Below are 22,749 nucleotides of genomic sequence, written 5' to 3'. Positions count from 1 at the left end.
GCGTGGACGCATTTCCTGTGTGTTTGGAACCCTGTGTTCTCACCGACTGCGACCGAGAGACAAAGAGTTACTGATGCGCATGGAAATACGTGTTCAGCGCGCGAAGCCGCTGCCCTTCACCCCACCCGGCAGCCAAGCAGCGGGGGCCTAGTGACGCCCCGGTTCTCTGCGTCGCGTCTCGTGGTGGAAGGAAACAGCCCGACCCGGCCAGGCCTCCTCGTGGGTCAAGACAGGCTTTCCTGACGTCACAGTCAGGAAACACAGAGATGCCGTGCTGGCCTCTCACCTAACTGTTCTGACGCGGAGTGAGGACTTTGAGAGACGTCAGGATTGCGGCCAGGGAGGGACGGGGTCCTTCCCGTGATTCGGGCACCCGGCCCCCGCGCGTCCCCGCGGCCTTCCGTGAGACCGTCCACCTAAACGCTCTGCGTCTGCCCTCAACACATGAAGATTCCTGGTGGAAGACGTGCCAAAAGAGAAGTTTATAGGCACCGGAGTCCCCGTAAGACTTGTGTGCAGCGTCGGGGCCAGGGCTGCGGGGTCCCCTGCCCACGGCCACGCCTCCCCAGACACACCCAAGGCGGGCTCCGCGTCGGGCAGGCCTGGGACTCGCCCCAGGTGATGACGTCGAGGTCCTCCGAGAACCCAAGCCAGCAGACGGGGGTGCGCCAGGACGAGGACGCCGGGAGCCTGAGCTGGAGACGCTCCCGCTCTCGCGGGAAGACGGGCATATATGTTCTATCAAAGTTATTTCTGGTTTCCATCTTCCCAGACATTCATTCTGCTTACAATGCACGTAGAGTGTAGCTTTACCTCACTAGCATCTCTGACAGAGCAGTTTATCGGCCGTGACGCGTCGAAGCACCCAGCACCTGTTAGGATGCCCAGGTCTGGCGATGTCGGCTCCCCTGGCACCCCCAGCCGGCCGCAGGGGCGGCCTCTCCGAGCGTGGCACTCACCAGCTCCGACCAGGAGGAAAAACGGCTATCTTGCCAGCTAACTTTGCCCTTCCCCGGAGTCCCCAACCTGCTTTTCATAGCTGCCGAGGGAGGAGTTCATTCTTTTCGGGGAGTTTAGAAACTTGGTTAAAAAGGCATTCTTTGTCTTGTGTTTATTTCAACAGAGGCTCAGCACAGAAGCGTCCCCAGGATTTGGGTATTTTTTAGTGAAGGGTCGTGGAAAGTAATTTTTGGCCTGATGCCTGGAGAGCCCACTGGTTTTGTGGCTCAGAAAGATAACGCACAGACCCTGGCTTCAGGCTCAGCTTCGCATCTTTTTATTAAGAATATCGACTTTCTCTGGAAACCATTTCCGTTCCAAATGGGACATTAAGCCTGTGGCCAAAATGTCTACTTCTGTGTATTAATAATCAAAAGGTTTTAATGAAGAAATAACCAGTCATGGCGTTTCATTCCTTCCCACTCTGACGGGACCACGATTTTTGTAAAGGAGATAGCATCCGTGGAACGTAACCGTGGCCTCTGTCTAGAGCGAGTGCCTTCCGGATTTCCCATGATGAACACGTCCTGCTCTCGTACCTCAATCGATTGAGGACTGCAGAGAAATCAACGTGCACGCACTGTCATTGCTACCCCACCCAGAAAATGCGTTATTCCCTGCCTGCCGGGTTTTTTCTTAACGTTTTACTGAACATTGGAAATGAACACAAAGGGACAAGTCCCACGGACACATCACCCCCTCCAACCGCGAGAGGCGCTGGCCAGGCCCGTTCCACTGATCTGGCCTCCCGGCCCTGCCCCTCTCGGTGGCCGCAGGATGTTCCCGGGGACTCCACGCCGGCCAGCATGCGTCAGGGACAGGGGGCTGTGTTCCTGCCCTTCTTCCCCGCACAGCTCCCGTCCTCCCTCCAGGCAGGGCATCCCACCCTCCCGATTTCCACCAAGGCGCTTTAGAACAGGAAACCCACTCCGGGATCTGTCTGGAGTGTGAAACGGCTGCCGAGAAAGACACGGGGGACAGGGGAGGGGGGTGGGGGTTACCCAGGCCTTCCTCGTGCCAGGCCAAAACTTGGGTCCCAGGACGCCCACGGTCCTGTTCCCTGATTACAGGTGAGTCCAGAATTCAGAATGCTGCGACTTTTTTAATGGAAAGTCAAGCCACTAACATCCTTCCCAGCTCAGAAGTAAAACAAGCACATAGGACGTTACTGCCCCGTCCGCATGTTTTCCTAATGTAAAGAGCAAACATTGTCAGGGAAAGCAGTGAAGTCTGCACCTTCACGATTGGGCAAATTACGGGAGACGGGGGGCAATGTGTCAGGTCATTGCTGCTGGTGTCAGGGGACCCCTGACCTCTCAATCGCAGATGGAGGGCCTGTTGACGTTGTAGCTGGGGTGGAAGTTGAAGCGGTCGTAGGAGGTGATGTAGTTGTCGGGACCCGTCACAACGCTCTTCTCCACGCAGACGTTGAAAGTATTGTTCCGGAACATCCCACCGGCCGCAAGGTGTCTGGAAAACTTGCCCGAATTTGGGTAAAATACTTTCTGGAAGTGGCAAGGGGACACAAGAATTAATGGGGTGTGCAGCCGGTCATCGGGCATTTCTGGAAGAAGAGCAAGAATTTGTAAGAAAATGTCGTCTCCGCCCCCAGGAAGCAGCGACGTCAGGGTGGGCAGAATGGCCCAGGCCGTCCCTGTTTACTTTTTTTTTTTTTAAATAATTTTATTGATTTATTTTGAGAGACAGAGTGTACACGCTCAGGAGGCGAGGGAGTGGGAAAGAATCCCAAGCAGGCTCAGCGCTGAGCCCGACTCGAGGCTCCGTCCTGTGAACCGGGAGATGGCGACCTGAGCCGAGATCGAGAGTCGGACGCGTCAGCGACTGAGCCACCCGGGAGCCCCCAGACCATCCCAATTTATAGGTGACGTCTGGGAACACTTACTAATAGCTCGCTACGCACGGACTGAAGGACCGCTTACGGGCCACCTGGGCGTAGCACGGCCACTGCTGGCCCCAAGCCACCCCAGTTCTGCTCGGACCAACCGTGCCACCAGATACGCATCTGGACCTCTCTGAATGTCAGTTTCCTCTTCTGCAGAGAAGAGCCAAAGTCAACACACGTGGGTTTCAGCCCTGAGCGCGTACGTGAATCCCCTGTAGAGCTGTAACACGCTTCTGATGCCCACGCCCCACCAGTGCAGGGGTGCGGGGGGGCACTGCCTTAGTGGGGTGAGGGTGCGGTGAGGACCACCCCCAGACAAGCCCGAGCTCCCGTGTGCAGGCACTAGGGTGGTGGGGATTAGTCCAACAGCACAGCATCATCGGGTGACCCTGGGGCGCCCGGGCCTGGGGCTCTCTGCCAGATGGCTCACCCTGGACAGGTGAGCTGTTCTTTAGCTAGCCTCCTGTCAAGATCGCTGGCTGTTGTGTCTCCTTGGCAGGAAGCGGGGACAAAGAGAAATGGCTTCCGTGCATGTTTTTAATAGACTGTCTTTTCTCGGGGCAGAGGCTGTGAGCTCCAGAGAAATTGAGTGTGGAGTGCAGAGTTCCCAGATAGCCATCACGGCCCCCTCCCCCCACCCCCAGGGCACAGACGGCCGCCCTGAGCGTCACTGTGCCACGTTTCTGACAGCTGAGCCGACGTCCACACATCCACGTGTCACTGAAGTCCACAGCGTTCGTTCATCAGCGTTCACTTTTCGTGTTGTACGCTTCAGCGGGATACCGTTCCAGTATCGCAGAGGACAGTTTCCTCGCGGTATCATTTTTCTTTTCAATTTTTTTCCAATGTTTATTTTTGAGAGAGAGACAGAGCGTGAACAGGGGAGGGGCAGAGAGAGAGGGAGACACAGGATCCGAAGTGGGCTCCAGGATCCGAGCTGTGATCACAGCGCCGGACGCGGGGCTCGATCTCATAAACCACGAGACCGTGACCTGAGCCGAAGTCGACCCTCAACCGACTGAGCCACCCAGGCGCCCCAAATGTTTATTTATTTTTGAGAGAGAGAGAGAGAGAGAGACAGAGTGCGAGCAGGGTGGGGGCAGAGAGAGAGGGAGACACAGAATCCAAAGCAGGCTCCAGGCTCCCAGCTGTCAACACAGAGCCCGACGTGGGGCTCGAACCCATGAATCGGGAGGTCGTGACCTGAGCCAAAGTCGAATACTTCACCGACTGAGCCACCCAGGCGCCCCTCTGGAAACTTTCTAGACACATAATCTCCCAAGAGCTCTATCCCCCATGTAAAACACGTAAATAAGCGATATAACCAGACCTTTTAAAATGATGACTATTTTGAAGGAAAAAACCACACTGTCACCCCAAAATGGGCGGCCCTACTGTCCTGGGTATCCAGGGGATGCTTATGCTGGTGCATCTGACCCCTCACCTGGGCCCAGGAGGGACTTCAGGGGAGTTTTAGAAGGCAGTTCTAGACCTCCAGACTGTGAAGTCAACCTCAAAAAGGGGGTGGGGGGGTGCCCAAAAGTACACGGATCCCCAGATCCACCAATGTGCCTTGTCCCGTTGCAACCTGTGCTTTTTCGCCGGCACTGCCTCTTAAGGTCACGAGTTCATTAACATCAGGCATTATTACAAAAAGGAGGCAGCCGATCCCTTATTTGCTTCCAAACTCAATGCTTGAAGGTGCCGGGGGGGGGGGGGCGGGGGGGGGGCGGGGGGGGTGGTGTCTATGTAAGAGGAGCCAGCCTTTGGGGACGTCTTAAGGCCACTCTACGTGCGCTGTTCTCATCTTTAAAACACTTCGTTGCCAAATTCACTTAGTTATTTCTACCCGGCCCTGTGTCAAAAAGATTTGAGGTGCCCCCTCCCCCTTTGTGATGTTGGAACTTTGGGCCCCTCTGGACGGCCCCCCCCATGTGTTGCCCTTTTGAGAAATCCAGGGTTGCAGCCTCCTCCTGGAGATGCCCCCCGCTCCCCACATACGCGTGCTTCCCGCTTACCGGCATCTCGTGCACAGTGGGGGCCCTGCTCCCGTAAGCTTGGTTACTGGTCCTGTACACGGAGACAGGCTCCTTGGTCCTGGCAGATGAGAAACACACTCTATTTTCCGTGCATTTATTCTAATTCTGCCCAAGCCGCGGCCTTAAAACATCTGCTTGATGGAGCTCTGTCGGGAACGCCCCAGGCTGGCAATGCAGCCGTGAGCGTGGGCTCCCTTGGCCCGCAGGTTCACCCTCCCCGCCCCCTCTGCTCACCTCTGCCCTTACTCTCCCCCAAGGCAGGCCAAAGCCCTAAAGGCAACCCTCGCAGGGTCTTGGCACCTGCCGTCACTTCCTGGACAGGCAGGGAGGTCAGGAGCTGCGGCTCAGCTGCCACACCCCCGCTGGGGTGGGGTGGGGGGGGTTGGGGGTCGTCCACTCCGGGGTCTCTGAGAGAAAACACGCCTAGGGTCTCTGATGCTGACCCTGAGCTGAACTGAGTGGCTGGGTTCGGACATCAGCTCTGTCTCATGCCTCCAGAGCTTGAGCGAGATACCACCTTTCTGCACCCCAGTTGTCTGTCCTGGGACAGGATAACAGCCCCCCGGTCCACGGGATGGCAGGGGAGACTAGGTGAGGGAGGGCAGGGGTCTACCAACGGCCCAGGGTTAGCCATGAGCAGCTCAGCTCAGGCGGGCCGGTGGCGACGCCTCCCAGCCCTGAGAGGTAGGACTTATCCCGGCCACCCCGGCCCCTCCTGCACTGCCTGCAGGCCCCTCGCTTGTGCTTTCGAGGACTTTCTCGCCCGTTTGGTGGTAACAGCGGGGCGCGGGGCCAGGCCGCGGACTCGTGTGTGCGGGCCTAGTGAGCGGAGCCGCCACCCAGCCCCAGCGCGTGCCCGGTGGCCCCTGACTCCGTCCTCACCCGTAGCCCCGAAACCACTCCGGGTTGTTGAACCTGACCGGCAGATCCCCGTCTATGCGGTAGTAGTCGCTGGTTCTCTTCGGGGGCGCGGGGGCCGGGGCCTCGGGGGCCGGGGGCTCCGCAGCCTCCGCGCACTCTCGGGGGTTCGCCTCGGACATGAGCCTGACCTCCGCGGCGTCGGTGGGAGAGCGCGGGCGTCCGCGCGGCTTCCCGTTGCCAGGCGACGGCCGGGTCACCTGACTGGGCGGTCGGGCCTTAAAGGCGCCGCGCCCACGGCCTTCCCAGCCGCTCCCCTACTGGCCGGGGGACCCCAGGTCTCGGCCTTCACCCGCAGAAGGCCCGCTTCCAGCTCCACACGCCGTTTTACCGCGTGCCTGGGTGTCCCCGGCCCCGGACGTCAGGCCCCGCCCCCCCCGCCCCGTACCCGGCCTCTAAATGCAGACTCCAGATGCGCCTAATCTTACGGGAGTCCCCCTGGGAGACGACGGGTTGTGTTGGACTGGCCCGAGGTGAGGAGGGCCCCCACGGGGACGGCGGCTCGTGCGGGGTGCAGGGGGCGAACTGGGGGGACAGGGCCGGTTCCCCTACACCCCGTGCTTCCCTACACCCCGCGCTCGCCCCGACCCCGCCGGGCCGCTCCATCCTCCCGTGTCCGTGGCGCCCGGGCGGGCGGCGGGCCGAAGTCGGGCCCGGGGCTCACGCGTCGCTGGCCTGCGCGGCCGGACCCCGAGCCGAGCGGCGGGGAGCGCAGAGGCACCTCCGGGCCGGCAGGCGGCGCTGCGGCCGGGGCGCTGGCGGCGGCGGCGGAAGGAGCGCCGCTCCCAGAGCTCGTCCCTGCCGCGTCCGCCCTCCGCGCCATGGCGCCCGCCGCGTCCGTGTCCCGCCTGTTCGGCGCGGGTGAGCGTGCGCGGGGGCCGGGGGGCGCGGGCGGGGGGCTCCGGGGGGTGCGGAGCACAGGGCGCGGGCGGGATCCCCGGGGACGCGGCGGGACGGGTCCGGGCCGGAGGGCACGGGCAGGGGCGCGGGGTGCGGGCGGGGGGTGGGGACGGGGGGCGGCGCGACGCCTCCCAGGCCTGCGGGTCACGCAGCGCCCGCCGCGCGGGGACCCAGGCCCCCGCAGGGACAGCAGCCGGGCGCGCGCGCCACCAGCCTGCTCTCTCCCCAGGTGTCTGCGCCGGGCAGCTGCGGCCGCGTCTGCTCCAGAGCGCCACCCCGGGGCGGGCCCGGCCGAGCGGCAGGACCCTGGCCAGCGCTGCGACCCCCGCCGTCAGGGAGCCCGAAGGCAGCATCGGTAAGGTCGGCTCCTCTGCGAGCTTAGGGTGTTGAGGGGACCGCGCCTGGCCTCCCCCGTTTGGGGTTGAAATCGTCTGCCACGAGGAGTTCTGAGTGCCCTGCCATTAGGTGTGAAGGCCCGGAGGGGTGCGGACCCGGGAAGGAAGGGGCAGCCTGCCTCCGTCTCCTGCCCCCGGCAGCCCCGTGTGCTGGGTGCACCCGCACGTGCACTTTCAGTGGCCTGAGCTCGTGCCTCGCTGCCCTGCCCTATCATCCGCTCTCATCTGAGGATGGGGCTAAGGCCACTGTCCTCCCCGGGTGGGGGGAGGGAGAGCGAATGGTGGCCCATGTGGCTTGGCCCCTTGGGAGGTGCCCTCTGCACCGCTGAGCCCTCCCTGGACACCTGATCGGGACCTTCCTCTGGTGACTGGGAGGCACGCCCAGGACCGGCCTGGGCCCCTCCCCTTTCTGGGTATAGACTTGACCAGGGTTACCCAGGAGCAAAGCTAGGGTCAGAGCCTGGCTGCAGCCCCAATCTCCTGGAAGGGACCCCGTGGCCTCCGGCACTTTGGTCAGCTGGAATTACCGGCCCTCCCCCTCTCCGGCCATGTTGCCTCCCTTCTGGTTGGGAGCAGGGGGGGCGCAAGCCACAGCACCCTCTCCTCCCCACCCCAGATCTCAACGACAGGATCCTCAACGAGCCCCTCAAGCACTCTGACTTCTTCAACGTCAAGGAGTTGTTTTCCGTGAGAAGCCTCTTCGATGCCCGGGTGCACCTGGGGCACAAAGCAGGCTGTCGGCACAGGTGACAGACACGGGGGCCCGGTGTGGTGGTGCCTGCGGGGCCCGGGGACCCTCCTGCCTCGGGATCCTTGGAGTCCAAGGCCCTTTTTGCACTGGCGCGTTTCGTCCTCTTCCAGACGGGGCCACTGAGCCCCGGGGAGGAGCAGGGGTTGATTCTCAGACTCCGCTTTGGCCCCCATGCTGGACTGTGTGCTCAGGGGCACAGGGTGGAGGCTGGCGAGGGAGGCAGCGGTGGCGCATTCACACGTTCAGATGTGTGTGCGGCGTTCCTTCCGGTGGCATCCCCACCCCCACTGCCTCCCGGCCATCACTCGCCAGACAGGGGCCCCCACTGCCGTCGTGGTTGCGGGTTGCAGACTGCGCCGTCCCCGGGGATGGTTGCCCCAGAGGGTCCTCCACGGAGGGCCCTGGCGGGTGGTGGGCGTTCAGACCAGAAGGCGCCCAATTGGCCACGTGGACTTTGCTCACCCTTGCCTTTGTGGGGTCTCCGGCAGGTTTATGGAGCCGTACATTTTTGGGAGTCGCCTGGACCAGGACATCATTGACCTGGAACAGACGGCCGCGCACCTGCGGCTGGCGTTGAATTTCACGGCCCACGTGGCCTATCGCAAGGGCATCATCTTGTTTGTGGGCCGCAACAGGCAGTTCTCACACCTGATCGAGACCACGGCCCGGGACTGCGGCGAATACGCCCACACCCGCTACTTCAAGGGCGGCCTGCTGACCAACGCCCCGCTCCTCTTGGGACCCAAGGTCCGCCTGCCAGACCTCATCATCTTCCTGCACACGCTCAACAACGTCTTTGAGCCCCACGTGGCTGTGAGAGACGCAGCCAAGATGCAGATCCCCACCGTGGGCATCGTGGACACCAACTGCAACCCGTGTCTCATCACCTACCCCGTCCCCGGCAACGACGACTCTCCCCCGTCTGTCCACCTCTTCTGCAGGCTCTTCCAGACGATCATCAACCGGGCCAAGCAGAAGCGGAGGCATATGGAGGCCCTGTATCGACTGCAGGGCCAGGAGGGGCCGGAGGCCCGGGGCGGGGGGCCGGCTCACCCGCCCTCCCTGGGAGCATATCCCGGCAACAGGTCCTCTCCCTTGCCCGAGGAGAGCGGCAGCCGCGCCTGTCCCTGAGCCAGGAGCCCCTTGCCTTCCCCGGCCGCAGTCCTTAGCGGGTCCTGCGGCTCTTGACCCCGACTTGACCTCTTGACCCTGCTGCTAGTAACGGCTCCTGGCAGCCGCCCCCCCCCCCCCCCCCCCGCCCCGCCCGGGGCTCCACTCGAGACCCGTGGGTCCCAGCGGGTGCACAGAGGGCCAGCAGCCAGCAGTCCGGAAGACACGCTCGTCCTGGAGTCCGGAAAGCCTCGCTTACACCCTGAATTCAGTCCCTTGTGTGTCGGGGAGGCCCTCCCACCGAGTCGCCCTTCATCGTCTCCCAGACTGTGCCGAGGTTGGGCTGCGTCCTCCACGGTTTCTGGGGCTGTTCTGGAACCGGAGGCCGCAGGGCCAGCCACCTAGAGCATCCCATCCGGGAGGGGGCGGGCCGGGCAAAGCAGACAGCAGGATCCCAACGGAAATAAAGCTTTCACTTGGACGGATGCGGCTTTGGGGCCTGTGGGTTGCACGGTGCGGTTTATGTGCCTCTGCTCACCAGCGTGGCGTCCGTCAGACCGCCGTGGGCTCCACGGAGCTCACGGTACTCTCAAGCTTCGTGTGGATGTGAGGGGTGGAGAGGGCTCAGCCCCTGGGGACCCGCCCATCAGTGAGGCCGCCCCGCGGCGCACACGCTCTCGTGTGCATGGACACCTGCCCGCCTGTGCTAGCCCGCGTCGCGCAAAAGCACACGGGGGCAAGAAGAGGGGGCCCGGTGTCCACCCGGCCTCTTCCAGGGTTGGGGCAGGGGTGCGTGGTGGAGGTCCCTGCTGTTTTCCGTTTTCCACGCTTCGTGATTTACAAGGTGCGGGGAACGGGGCGCCTGCTTGCCCACCTGAAGTACGAAAATGCAATTTATGGGAAGGTAAGTGCAGGGGTCCCCCCGGGGCTTCCACCAGCAAGTACTTCCTACTGAGTTCTGACAGAAGTGCTTGGCCCCCCCCCCCCCCCCATCCCTTGGAGCTCCAGAGAGGCCAGCTGTGGGGACACAAGACCCTCAAAAGTGAGCACCATATAGAACTATGCGGTGAACAGGGCCTTCCTGGGGCCTGTGTGGGGCCCCTGTGAGGCCTGCCGGTGGCAGAGAGCCCATGCCAGCCTCCAGAAACAGGCCACGGGGGGGTGGGGTGCAGCTTGGGTCGGCGCAGGACCGTGAGGGACACGGGAGGCGGCATTGGCCCCTTTTCTGTCCCGGGTTTAGGGGCTGAATGGAGGGCACTGGTCGCCACCCCACCGTGCCATGGGAACTGCGCCAACGGCCTGCCTGGCCCTGCCATCCTCTGTCCCCTGAGGGTCCCCTGGAACCTGTACAGTGAGGACCAACAGGGCTACCAGGAGTTGGGTTTTGGTTTTTGTTTTTGATTTTTTGGACTGTTTATTTTTGGGGGAGAGCGCGAGCAGAGGAGGGGCAGAGAGAGAGAGAGGGGGCAGAGGGTCCGAAGCAGGTTCCATGCTGCCAGCACAGAGGCCGACCTGGGGCTCGAACCCACAAACCACGAGATCATGACCCGAGCCGAAGTTGGACGCTCAACCGACTGAGCCACCCAGGCGCCCCCTGGGGTAACAGGAGTTATGACTGGCCACCGCAATGCTCCCCGTACTGGGAGTGCTGGGGGGTACAGGGCAGGCAGGGTGCCCCCTCCTGAGTGGATGCCTCGGGACACGCAGACCCAAATCATCAGGGCACCTTCAGGGCAATGAGGACCCAAAGAAAAGGCTCGGGCTTCTAGGACAGCAGGGGTGGGGGATTGAGGGCCGCTTCTAAACTGACATAAAGGTGACCCTGGCAGGAGGGCACCTCCACGTTTGCCACCCTGGAGATGAACCCCAAGAGAGCCCAGGAGCGGCCAAAGGAGACAGTGTACTCGAGGCCGAGAGAGCTGGGGGACCGGCTCCTGAGTCAGGAGAGGAGGGGTCGCCCCCAGCCCTTCCCCCCTGCCGCTGCGGTGGCTGACATGCCCACCGGACCTGACACGGGGCCATGCCCCGACCAGCGGGGGTCTCGAGGGAGCTGACCACGGGGACCAGAGCAAAGGCCTGGGAGAGCCGGGCTCAGGGTGGGTTTGGGACCAAGGTGAGGGTAAGTGCCATGCCACCAGTGAGGGCCAGGAGCTCGGGGTGAGTGTGGGTACGGAGGGGGCTCCACAACCAGTCCCGGAGGCGGCCACGGAAGGCCACCTGCCCAGAAGCCAACCAGGTGACTCCCCATGGTCCCGCCCACGGCTTGCGCCTTGAGGGGCCATAGTCCCCACCCAAGGAGTCTGGGCTCCTCCCTACCCCCACCCCCACCGTCCAGCCCCAGCCTTGGCCAGGTGGGAGTCACCCTTCACGTGTTTGTAAGATTAGCGAAGCCACTTCAGGACGTGGACAGGATTATTTTTACACTGTATTTTGAACTGTCCCTCCTTTGTCCAAAACCTAGCCCAGTTGTGAAAATGATCCAGCCCTGCCCCTGGATGAGACCCAGAGGGTGTGGACGGCCAGTGCAGACACCCTGAGGCAGCTGGGGGACCCAGGGCAGTGCTCTCTCCTATGTCCCCGTCTCCCTGCGCACCTCCCAAAGGAACGCCACCACCCAAGAGGCCCGGGACCTGCGGCTCAGAAAGGGTGAGCACGGCCCCCGCACAGCACAGCGGCTCCCCACCCTCTCCTGGCACCTTTTTGAGCCTCAGGTGTCTCGTGGGAACCCTGGGTGTCAGGAGGACCACCCCACATGGGGTCGTGTCCCACTGTTGGGACAGGTCCCCCACCCTGTGCCCGGCCCGTGGAGGGGGTTGCCTGGGGCTGCCGTGCTTCCTCTCTACCTCCGGCCTGGGTGTCCCGTGCCTGGGGCGAAGCTGTTCTCGCCCTCGATTCCATACGGGGGACCCATCCTGGGGGTGGCCAGGGAGGGGTCCCCGACCCCCTCGGATGTCTGTAAGATGCTGGCTGGGCTTCGTTCACTCAACAAGTGGGCACGGAGCCCCTTCTAGACGTTTCGCATACCCCAGACCAGACTCTACCCTCCTGGGCTTCCGTTCTCGTCCAGAAGTCAGCCAGTAACCCTAGACATCATAGCAGGTACGGTAGATGTGATGCCCTCACGGCCTCCTCTAGATACGGATGCATCCTTCCTTATTCTGACGAGGACGGCGGACCCCAGGACCAACTGAAAAAGTGAGCGGACTTGGGAGCTGATGGGAGGACCCCCGTCTCCAAGGTGGGGGACATCTGGGGCGGGGGCGGGGGCGCTGGGCAGAGCCGTGGCTCCCACACGAGCTGTGATTCCTGCTGGAGGGCCGAGGGGTGGGGGCCTCTCCTGCAGGAGGAAAGGAGTCAGACAGCCGTGGCTGGGGTCCTGGGCCCTGGGGAGCAGAAGAGAGGCCGGGGGCTGAGGTTGGCCCCTGAGAGAGTGGGTCCCCCCCACAACCCACCCAGCCCTTCCTGCCCGGCCCCGACCCGGGGTCCCACACGGAGGCGTGGGGGCCACCTGCTCAGCCATCGACCTCACACGTCAGTCCCCTGAGTCCAGCTGCCTGGACTGAGAATAGTGTTCCTGAGAATAGTGTCTGTGGGGAGAGGAGACCCCCAGGCGCCTCGAAGGCAGTACGGCAGCCATGGGTGCAGGAGCTGGGGACGAGGGGCCATGAGAGCCCACGCAGGCTGGGCGGGAGGACGGGGCCTGTTCCCTCCTCCTCACACACTTACGCAGCACCTACTGTGTGCGGCCAGGGCAGGGACAGAGCAGACACGGCAGCCCTCCGCCGTCCTGGAGTTTACGCCGTAGCCAGGAGGCCCCCGGACAGACAGAGGGGAGGGGCAGGCCTCCCTGAGGAAGGCAGGGGTGCCCACACCGTCGATGGAGGGCTCCCTCCCGTGGGGACGGCCAGGCCCCCGCCTCCTGACCGGACCTGCCCCTGCCTGGACGGCCAGTGACGGTGGGGGGGGGGGGGGGTGGGTGGGTGGTGCTCAGGTGGGCCTGGCCTCTGGATGGAGGACCCGCAGGGGGCCGTGCGGAAGGAAAGGCCGGGCCGCTGACTCTGCTGCCTGCCCCCCCCCCCCCCTCCAGTGCCATCTCCTCCATTCTGGGCACCTGGCTGGACCCGTACTCGGAGGACTTCTGTCAGCCCCCAGACCGGTCTGCGTCCCATCTGGAAGCAGCAGGAGGTGAAGGCAGAACGTTGAAGACGGCCGGGCAGGGCTATGATGCGTCCGGGCCGGCTGCCGGTCGCTGTCTTTGCAGAGCAAACTCAGGAGATCGGCAGGAAGCTGGTCAGCGGGGACGCCTACTCCCTCTTCTCGACTGAGGGGCAGGTGCATGAAACCACCAGCGTGGGCCAGTGTGGGCTCAGGACGAGGGCGGCCACCGAGGGGTTTCCAGATCCAGGGACTGGAGATGGCCAGGAAAGTCGTCCTGTCCAGATGCCACCCAGGCCGCCCCCAAAGCCCTCGTTCTCCAGACTCGGCCTGAGGAGCCGGAGTCCACGGAGGCCGAGCTGAGGGCCGGAAGGCTGGCGGTGGACACATATGGGTGTGTGGGGCCGGGCGCTGCTGGGCCAGGCAGAGAGGAGCCCCCAGAGGCTGGTGTGGGACCAGGAGCGAAGACCGGCCTCTGAGCACCCAGTGGGGGACCGCGGTCCGGAAGAGGTCCAGGTGTGGGTTCCTGGGCAAGAGCTTCTGGAAAAGGCAGCAGGATATTCCTTTCTTCGGAAACGCCTGTCTGGAAGGCAGGCATGTTGATCTCCTCTTGCGTCGTCTCCGGAGCGAGCGGCGGTTCCGGCCCCGGATCCTCTCCGATCTGAAGATGGAGATTCAGCTGCAGAAGCAGCAACAGAACTGAAGCCGCATCCAGAGCCGGCGGCATTTCCATCAAGAGCAGGAGTCCCTCCTCCAGACCAGGAGCCGCCTGCACCCAGCGGCGCCCGCCTTCTGCTGCGGCTCCAGGAGAACCCGAGCCAGGGCCCCACCCGCTGGGAACGTAGACCCGACCTCTGCGCTCGATCTTGCAGAAGACCTGGAGCCAGCTGGGCACCCAGCAGCCCTGCAGGGAGCGCCTGCCCCTGCCCCCCTCCGTCCCTGCCCCTGCAAGATCCTGGAGCCAGCTGGGCACCCAGCAGCCCTGCAGGGAGAGCTTGCCCCTGCCCCCCTCCATCCCTGCCCCTGCAAGATCCTGGAGCCAGCTGGGCACCCAGCAGCCCTGCAGGGAGAGCCTGCCCCTGCCCCCCTCCGTACCTGCCCCTGCAAGATCCTGGAGCCAGCTGGGCACCCAGCAGCCCTGCAGGGAGAGCCTGCCCCTGGCCCCCTCTGTCCCTGCCCCTGCAAGATCCTGGAGCCAGCTGGGCACCCAGCAGCCCTCAGGGGAGCTCCAGCTGTAGAACTACCCTCAGTGCCAATGCCTGATACACATTTTCAGCCTGATGCCCCACCAAACACTCCTTCCTCTCCCGTTATGGTTTCTGTTTTGTGTTTGTTTTGTCTATTTTTGTCTTATGCTGTTTTCTACTTTAGACTTTAAATAAAATCACTTCTTTTAAATTGTGCAATTCCTGAGCACTGAGTCCACTCACAACACTGTGCAAACACCACAGAATATCGTTGCAGAATATCTCAGTCCCCAAGGGACACCATGTACCCGGAGCCCTCACTCCCCGTTCATCCCCTCACCCAGAACCCGGGAAGCCCTAATCTGCTTTCTCTCCCTGTTCCATTCCTTACCCTGGATGCTTCCTATAAGTGGAATCTCACAACAGGTGCCTTGTCTTGAATGAAATAACATTTTTGCTATTTGAAAGGGAAATTCCCCTATGGATTAAAGATTAGATGTAAAACTGGGTCCCTTTTAGTAAAAATGGGGACAATCTTGGAGACCCCTTTTTGTGCTGTGACACCACAGCCTGACGCCAGCCGGGACACGGCTGGTCCTCCCGTGGCCCAAACAGAAACCGGGAGATGCAGAAGGCTGGACGGTCACACTGCAGCGGGGAGAGCATCCCTCACAACCCAGGGCCAGAAAAGTTCACAGGCCTCTGGACCAAACAATGCACCAAAGCCAGTGCGTTCCCGGGGATGGAGACCAGACCCGTCCCAGTCCAACGGGAGGCAACCCCCATGGGAACAGGCATCAGAGATGCAGGGCGTCCTGGGGTGGGACTCTGGCAAGTGAGACCCGAGGGAGGCAGTGGTGGTCACCTTCAGACGGGCAGGTTTCTGGTCTGGGGCCCAGCAGCCCAGGTGACAATGTGAGGAAGCAGAGGCCCCAGGCAATCCCCAGCGAGAAGTCCTTGTCCTGCAGGGGACCAGCTAGCCCAGTACTGGGAGAGCCCACAGAGCCCCGGTTGGCCTTTCCCTAGCCCCATGTGGGGCCCCAGGCAGGTTGGTCAGCTCTGCTCCCCTGAGTTCAGGGGGAGCCCTCAGCGGGTGGTGGGGTCCCCCAGGAAGAGGGATCCTGAACCCCAGGATGCCAAGATGCAGGCCCGCGGGTAGGACAATCCAAAGTCAAGGAGATGGGCTTCCTGACCCAGCTCGTCTTACTTGTGACCCAGGCTGTGCTATTAGCCTCGGTGTCCCCATCTGTGACATGGGGACGTAACGGGCCTTCTAGATGGGTGGGCACATTCCCTGAGAGATGAGATGGAATCGTGGCCTGGTGCCTGGAGGACATAAAGGGCCACCTGGAAGTCTGTCCCAGAGTCCCCCAGGGCACTGGATTCCGGAAGCCCCTCCTTGGCCCCTGCTCGCTGTCCCCCTTCTGGGAACACTCAGCGTTGTTTGCGGAGGAGGTGGAGACGATCCAGGAGGTCAACAGGTCCCACGTGGAGGCAGGTCAGCGCTGGAGGGACAGAAGGACGTGTCCCGTGCCCCCTTCCAGGGCCCGAGCTGTGACACCCTCTGACCTGACCTGGTGTGGACCCCGCTTCTGTGGTTTCACTCCCTCCCTCCTTCCCTCCCTCCTTGCCTAAATCACCCGGCGATCTCAGGTCCCTGCCGTGTGCCGAGCACCGTGACCTCTTCAGGGAGCACGACCCGATAGGTCCCCCACGTGGCATCTTCCTTTGCAGGGTCTGAATGTTCCTGGCCGTGTCCCCTCTGGCGAGTCTGGGAGGGAGGCCTCTGCTCACGTTCCCGACAAGGAAGCACGAGTCCAGAAGGTCCAGACGACCTGCCTCAAGTGCCAGCGTGTGGAGCCTGGACAGAGGGTGGTCCCTGAGCAGAGGAGGACTTGGACCCACGCAGCCCGGAGGAGGAGGGGGAGCACCGTGGCGGCCTGGCGCTCAAGTCCGCTGGGAGACGGTGTCCTACCAGGACCGGCCCTGTCCCCAGGGCATGCGGGGTACCTGTGCTCCCAGGTGGCAGGCTGGCCCCGGCGGGCAGGAGAGGAGGCGCCCCTGGGGCAGGACAGAGCCCTCAGGCAGAGAGGAGGGTCGCAGGTGCTCCCCCAGGGGCAGGTGGACTCGGGCGCCCTGAGGGGGCGTCACGGGGACAGCTGTGCCTTGGCAGCCCCAGTTCCCCAAATCCAAGCACAAGACCTAAGAGCCTCTGCCCCACCCCCCAGAGCAGAAACCGCTTCTGTCCTTGTTCCTGTGTGGACGCGTCCATGCCTGCCCTCAGCACCCTGTCTGCTCCCCGCTGTGTGCACGCACCTGGATCCCAAAAGCGAGCCCCGGACCCCACCCAGGGGCTCTGGGCCACAGCCAGCAAGGGGGAGCGTCGTCCCCATGGCCCTCCTCACCCTAAGAAGACACGTAAGCCATATTCACCAAGGTTTTTAACCATTGTACACACTCACACACACACACACACACACACACACACACACGCACACACACACACATAGAGCGAAGGGTGGGGGCCCTGGAGGACCCGCACACATATGTCTCCGGCACCTCCCGCCGCCCCTGTGCTTTTGTGGGTTTGCTCTGGTTCTCTCGGATCCTCCTCCCGGCTCCCTTGAAGGCGTCAGGTCTCCGCCCGAGTCCCTGGGTCACCCACCCACCTCTCCTGTTAGGAAGACATGAAAATGCACACCCTGCATTTCCTCCCATCTTCCTCTCTCCTCCTAGACTTGGGTCGTCAGATTTGGGAGTCGAGAACACCCCTTGTGTCTTCCCTCACTTGTCCTTCCACTCAGCGCTTCCCAGGCCGTCCCCAAGGCTGTCCTCGAGCTGGATTTGTCTCCTGAGAGGTGGGGATCAGCGGACAGAGGGCAGACGGTGCCGGTGGGGGCAGGAGAGGGCCGTGGTCCACAGGCTGAGTGCCGGCTTGTCTGCCAGGGTCCCCGGGATGGGTGAGCCCCACAGGTTCTCGTCTTTCTTACCGGGAGGCATCCTTGTCCTGAACGGGCACCAGGGAACCTGAGTGAAGAGACCACTTTGCTTTGACACAAGGGACAGAGTGGCAAGGGGTGCAGAGGACATTGGCCTTGGATGGGGAAAGCGAGGCCAGCCACGCACTGCTGTCCCGTTCAGGTCCCCTCTGCCACCTGAGCGCACCTGCAGCCAGAGGGGCTGGTTCCCCTCAGGCTGGCCGCGTCCCCCTGGAGCCCCCGGTCCCTCCTCTCTGCCTGAGGACTCTCTCCCGGAGACGGGAGCCCGTCAAACCTGTCTCTGGGGACCTCTGCTTCCTCACGTTTTCACCTGGGCTGCCGGTCCCCAGACCAGAAACCTGCCCGTCTGAAGAGACCACCGCTGCCTCCCTCGGGTCTCACCTGCCCGAGTCCCTCCCCGGGACGCCCCGCATCTCTGACGCCTGCTCCCGTGGGGGCCCCCTCCCTTGGACTGGGACGGGTCTGGTCTCCATCCCGGGGAAAGCACTGGCTTTGGTGCAAAATTTGGCCCAGAGGCCTGTGAACCATTCTGACCCTGGGTTGTGAGGGATGCTCTCCCCTCTATTGTGTGACCATCCGGCCTTCTGCATCTCCGGGTTTCTCATTGGGCCACGGGAGGACCGACCGTGTCCTGGCTGGCGTCAGCCTGTGGTGTCACAGCATGCACAGGGGTCTCTCTCTCTGACATGTGTCCTCTTTTACTAACACAGCCTCTTGTATCCTTGTGACAAACCCTCCCCTCCCCGGTGGAAGGCCCGAGTGACCGGTTCTGAGGAAGAGAATATAACGATGGGTGTGGCTTCCAAGCTGGTTCATGAAAGCCTGTGGTTTCTCCGGGTTCCTTTTCTACCGGGTCCGTTCTCTGTCTCTGTGTCAGTGTGTGTGTCTGTGTGTGTGTCTCTCTCTGACGAAGCAAGAGCAGATAATATGAGCTGCCCCAGGAGGCCCAGTGCCAAGAACCTGCAGAGGCTCCGGGCTGAGACACAGAAGTCCTGAGACCCCCCAGTCCCGGCCGAATCCTGCCAAGAGCACGTGCCCGGTCGCGGTCTTGGAGGCGGACCCTGCCCCAGTCGAGCCTCAGCTGAGGCTGCAGCCCTGGCCTCGTGGGTGACCGTGGGGCTGAGGCTCCCAGCCGAGCCGAGCCGGGAGACTGGTACAGAAAGTGTGAGGTGGTCCAAGTAAGGTGAATGTGTCCCCCAGCACAGACAACAGCCCATCCTCCAGGCTGGGGCCCGGGCCCGCCCTCCTCCCTCCCGAGCTGTCTCCGGCTATACTGGCTCCTCCTCAGCTGCTCTCCGGACAAACCCTCTGTGCCTCCGAGTCTCTGCAGCTTTGCTCGTCCCCGCAGCACACTGCTTGCAGACGTGTGCGGGACTGGCTCCTCTTGTCCTTCTGGGTCCCAGCGTCAGGGCCACCCTGGAAGCCTGTGAGACCCGCCCCTACCAAGGGGCCCCTGGCCGCCCTCCTTCACCCTGCTTCATTTCCCGACAGTGTTGGTCTTTCCTTTCACACGGATTCACTCTTGTGCTTTGACCCACCTCCCCCTCTGGGCTGTGAGCTCCTGGAGGGCTGGGACGTCGTGGGACCTTTGACTCTGGCCCCCGGGCCCAACACAGCCCCTGCTCAGGGTGAGAGGCACAGGAGCTGAATGCGTCCAGAGAGGATCTCAGAGTCCCTACCTGCCTCTGAGCAGCTCACGCTGTGGACATGCAGACTAATAGTAAGAGGTACATGTTGGGTTGGGGGCAGGGGACGCCCAGCTTGACCCCTGAGCGTCCCTTCCCGCTCCAGAGGCTTCCCTGAGCACAGTGGACACAGCCTGCCCCCTGGTGGTCAGCACCGGCATGACAGCCCCAGGCAGGGAAACCAGAAAACAAAACACACACCTTTGTTTGGGTGTAGTCAAGGCAGCAGCCCTCCCTGGCCCTAGGGGGGCACAGGGGCAGGACCTGCGGGCTCCAGGGGCGATGTGAGGACTTCAGAAGCCTCCCTTGTCCCCGTTCCACCTCTCCCGTCCCGGTGCTCCGTTCATTCCTAAGGCTTCCTCACCCCAGCCAAGGCACTGCCTCTGGAAGCCCTTCCTAATGAGGCCCGGGGCTCTGAAAAGGAGGGTCTTGACCTCAGTCCCCACACCAGGGTCCGCTGCTTGGCCAAGTGCTGCAAACCCAAGTCCTCGGTCCTCCAAGCTCCCAGGCTGCCCTCTGCTCAGAAGGACCTTGAGGGAGTAGGAAGCATTTTCCCAGGAGGGGAGAACACAGGGCCAGGGATGAAGATCCCAGGACACAGAGTCGTCTATGAGCCTGTGGGACACTTGGGACACTGTCTACACAGCCCAGTTTAGGAGGAGGAAGCTGAGTCCTTCTGTGCTGTAGCCCCGTCCACACTTCCCAGCTCCAGGGGCCCAGCGTGGTACACACAGGACCCCAGACCCCGTCTTCCCTAGTTCCTGCCAATCCTCCTGGACACCTTGGACACCCCCTGACCTCAGCCGGCATGTGTCCCTCCCTATGCTGTGGGTCCCGGGCTATTGCCAGGAATCCTGATGTCCCTGCCCCATGGCCCCACTGCCTCCAGCCGTTCTCTTCTTTCCCCCGTATTACCCACCCCCTCCCAGTGTGGACTCCCCTCTGATCTCCAGTTGGACAGTCAGAATGTGTGTGTGTGTGCACGCGCCTTTCTGGAGATGCCCAGAGGTCACAGCCTCACAGGGACGGGGTGGATAGGGACCCCCGAGCATCTCAGGGGCTGGGCCAGGACTCCTGGAGGCAGCAGTGGAGGCCGACTCAGGGCAGGGAGAAGTCGGTCTGCCCCTTGCCCTTCTCCTTTCCTCCTTCTGCCTTGTCTTCCTGGCAGGGCGTTGGATGGACAGAGGTCCCGCCTGTGCCTGGCTGCAGCCCTGTGAGCAGTCAGAGGGTGGCAAGCTGCCCGGGGAGGCCGGGGGCCACCTCCAGGATGACCAAGTGTCAGGGGGCTACTTTAACTGGCTATCCCCCGGGCACTCAGTGATTTCAGCCCTTTGTATACATGAGCCGCGACCCCGGGACCGGGTCCCGGCCCCCTCTTCATCCCACGAGGCCCGCATCCTCCCCAGCCGAGGCCCCGTCGGTGGCCGGCTCTCCCTCCAGCCCCAAGAACTCCGCGGCTCCAGAGGCTCTACATCTTTCGCGGCTGGAGCCCGAGCAGCCATCAGGGGCCTGAATCCGGGCCCTGGAGCCCCTCAGGGAGGACAGGTGAGACCGGGCAGGAGCCAGGAGAGGGCCGAGTGGAGGCTCCTCGAGGTCATGGCCTCCTGCTCAGCCCAGACCCAGGTGTGTGCTGATCCCTAGGGCACCTGGACCCCAGCTGCCGGGCAGGCTCGGGGACAGAGCCCACAATGTGGCTCCTGGTAGCTCACAGGTGTCCCTGTGCCCTGTAGCTACACCTGTCCTACCAGCTGGACTCCCTCCTGCTCAGCCAGCAATACCTGTGGCCAAAAGGAACAGGCCACCGTCAAGGTCTGGGAAGAATGAGTGGCCAGGCAGAAGGGGAAGGCTCGCCCTCGGCTCGGGGGGTCCCTGCCGGGCCGGCGGGGGCTCCGGAGGTGGTTTTCCAGCTCTCTGCTGACCAGCCCTGTGCCCAGAAACACCTGCCTCCCTTCTCTGGGCCTCACTCTCCTGCTCTGTGAAATGGGTGATGCAGGGCGATCACTCCCATGGCAGGAACAAGGCAGGTACCGGTGACGGATGGAGCACCCGTACAGGGCCCGGAACGCAGACCGCAGTGGGGAAGGGGAGAGGGGACGCCAGTGAGGCCCGCCCCCAAAGCCATCCAGCCTTTCCATCCAGCCACCAGGGCCTGGCATGGCCGCAGGAGCGGTGGCCGACCAGACTCCGGACACAGGTCACTGTGGCCTCTTTCTCAGCAGTGAGGACCCGGGGGGCGGGGACACCCAGGGTGCAGGGGTGCTCGGGGCAGCTCCTCCCTTGGAGGGAAAGAGAACAACGGAGACGTTCTCTGGGATTCCCCCAGGCCAGGAGAAATGGGAGGAGCGCTCCCCCAGCCCAGAGAGCTCTTCCCCGTGACTATTTCCCTGGCGATGGTAGGGGGTCAGCGGGTTATACTGGCTGTGACTCTGCACTTGAATGTGTGAGCCCCCGAATTCACCATATACTCTGAGAGGCGGTTTCACTGAAAACTCGGCAGGAAGTTGCTTGGGCAGCTTGTGAGTCTCAGTTTGGAGCCCTTTCCTTCCCAGAGACCTCAGGGCCTGGACTGTCCTCCCGGTCCCCCTCCCAGTGACCCCAGGGCCCAGGCTGTCCTCCAGGTCCCCCCAGGAGCCCCAGGTCCCAGGATGTCCTCCCAGTCCTTCCTGGAGACTCCAGGGCCTGGTTTGTCCTCCCGGTCCCTCCTGGAGACCCCAATGCCTTGGCTGACCTCCCAGTATCTCCAGGCACCCCAGGGACCGGACTGTCTTTCCAGTCCCCCCCAGAGACCCCAGGGCTCAAGCTGTCTTCCCAGTCTCTCCGGGAGACCCCAGGGCCCGGGCTGTCCTCCCAGTTCCCCCCAGAGACCCCAGGGCCCGGGCTGTCCTCCCGGTCCTTCCCAGAGACATCGGGCTTCAGCTCAGCCTCAGCCGCCACACGCCCCGGGGCAGCCTTGGGCCCTCACGAGCTCTGTCTCTCAGGGTCCGCAAGCACAGCTCCTCACTGCCCCTGTCCCCCCAGCCGGCGGGCGACACCGCATCACCGGTGCCGGCCTGGACGTGACGATCAGCAGCTTGGACGAGAGCATCCCCCGAGCTGGCAGGGGGCACGTCCCTTGGTCCCCTCTCCGAGACCTCTCCGGGTACGGACCTCACTTGAACAACTCCTCTGACAGGAGACCATCTCTGGACCTGCCGGGGAATCCAGCCCCGGGAGGAGGCGGCGACCTGCTCTGCTCTACAGAGGAGGAGACTGAGGCAACATCATCCTCCCAGGCCGGTGCCTGGGAATCCACGCTTGCCTGGGGGCAAATACCAAGCCCGCGAGCTCCCTCCACATCTAGGATGCCGTGGCTCTGACGACACTGCCTGGTCACGTCCCCTGCGCCTGGCAAGCTACGGTGACCCCCGACTCCTTACCTGACGTCCGGAGCCCCGAGTGAACTGGGCCAGATGCCCTCCCCGGGGTGTTCCCCTCCTCCCTCCCTAGTGTTTTCCTCCCCCAGGGAGCCCACCATCCCTGCCCCTCGAGCTCCCTGCTCCCACCGCCCCGCTCCATGGCTCCCGTCCAGAACACCCTCACCTCTAAGGCTGGCTTCAGAGGTCACCTCCTCGGGGTCCTGCCAAAGCCCAGGCTTCGGGTCAGAGCGACCCGGGCTCACACCCAGAGCGGGGCCACGTCAGAGTCCTGTGACACGCAAGCTCTGTGCCA

The 22,749-nt window shown here is 63.1% G+C and overlaps 3 protein-coding genes across 5 annotated transcripts; 2 read left to right on the top strand and 1 right to left on the bottom strand.

The window, feature by feature from the left end:
* Positions 1–1,253: 1,253 nt before the first annotated feature.
* On the bottom strand, positions 1,254–6,345 carry PIERCE1 (piercer of microtubule wall 1). 2 transcript variants are annotated; one of them, XM_060608236.3, is made up of 4 exons: positions 5,824–6,345; positions 4,921–4,999; positions 2,313–2,504; positions 1,254–1,554 (listed from the first exon to the last, which is right to left on the bottom strand). In XM_060608236.3, exons 1-3 carry the CDS (start codon positions 5,979–5,981, stop codon positions 2,316–2,318), a joined length of 426 nt encoding a protein of 141 aa, XP_060464219.2. In that variant the 5' UTR covers positions 5,982–6,345; the 3' UTR covers positions 1,254–1,554; positions 2,313–2,315. The 2 variants fall into 2 exon arrangements, with proteins under 2 accessions (XP_060464219.2, XP_060464218.2); XM_060608235.3 differs by lacking the exon at positions 1,254–1,554 and having other exon boundaries at positions 2,082–2,504; positions 5,824–6,340.
* A 276-nt stretch (positions 6,346–6,621) lies between these two features.
* Positions 6,622–9,500, top strand: MRPS2 (mitochondrial ribosomal protein S2). Its single transcript, XM_060608234.3, has 4 exons — positions 6,622–6,720; positions 6,989–7,114; positions 7,771–7,900; positions 8,394–9,500. Exons 1-4 carry the CDS (start codon positions 6,681–6,683, stop codon positions 9,034–9,036), a joined length of 939 nt encoding a protein of 312 aa, XP_060464217.2. The 5' UTR covers positions 6,622–6,680; the 3' UTR covers positions 9,037–9,500.
* Positions 9,501–9,612: 112 nt separating this feature from the next.
* Positions 9,613–13,508, top strand: LOC145713037 (uncharacterized). 2 transcript variants are annotated; one of them, XM_081790971.1, is made up of 4 exons: positions 9,613–9,919; positions 11,477–11,661; positions 12,151–12,210; positions 13,103–13,508. In XM_081790971.1, the coding sequence occupies exons 1-4, from the start codon at positions 9,701–9,703 to the stop codon at positions 13,338–13,340; spliced, it is 702 nt and encodes a 233-aa protein (XP_081647097.1). In that variant the 5' UTR covers positions 9,613–9,700; the 3' UTR covers positions 13,341–13,508. The 2 variants fall into 2 exon arrangements, with proteins under 2 accessions (XP_081647097.1, XP_081647096.1); XM_081790970.1 differs by having other exon boundaries at positions 12,115–12,210.
* The last annotated feature ends 9,241 nt before the right edge of the window (positions 13,509–22,749 follow it).

The sequence above is a fragment of the Panthera onca genome, chromosome D4 (genome assembly GCF_046562875.1).
Source record: "Panthera onca isolate mPanOnc1 chromosome D4, mPanOnc1 haplotype 2, whole genome shotgun sequence".
NCBI classification, from domain to species: domain Eukaryota; kingdom Metazoa; phylum Chordata; class Mammalia; order Carnivora; family Felidae; genus Panthera; species Panthera onca.
The sequence above is the reverse complement of the archived record's forward strand: the minus strand, read 5'-3'. Positions and strand labels throughout refer to the sequence as shown.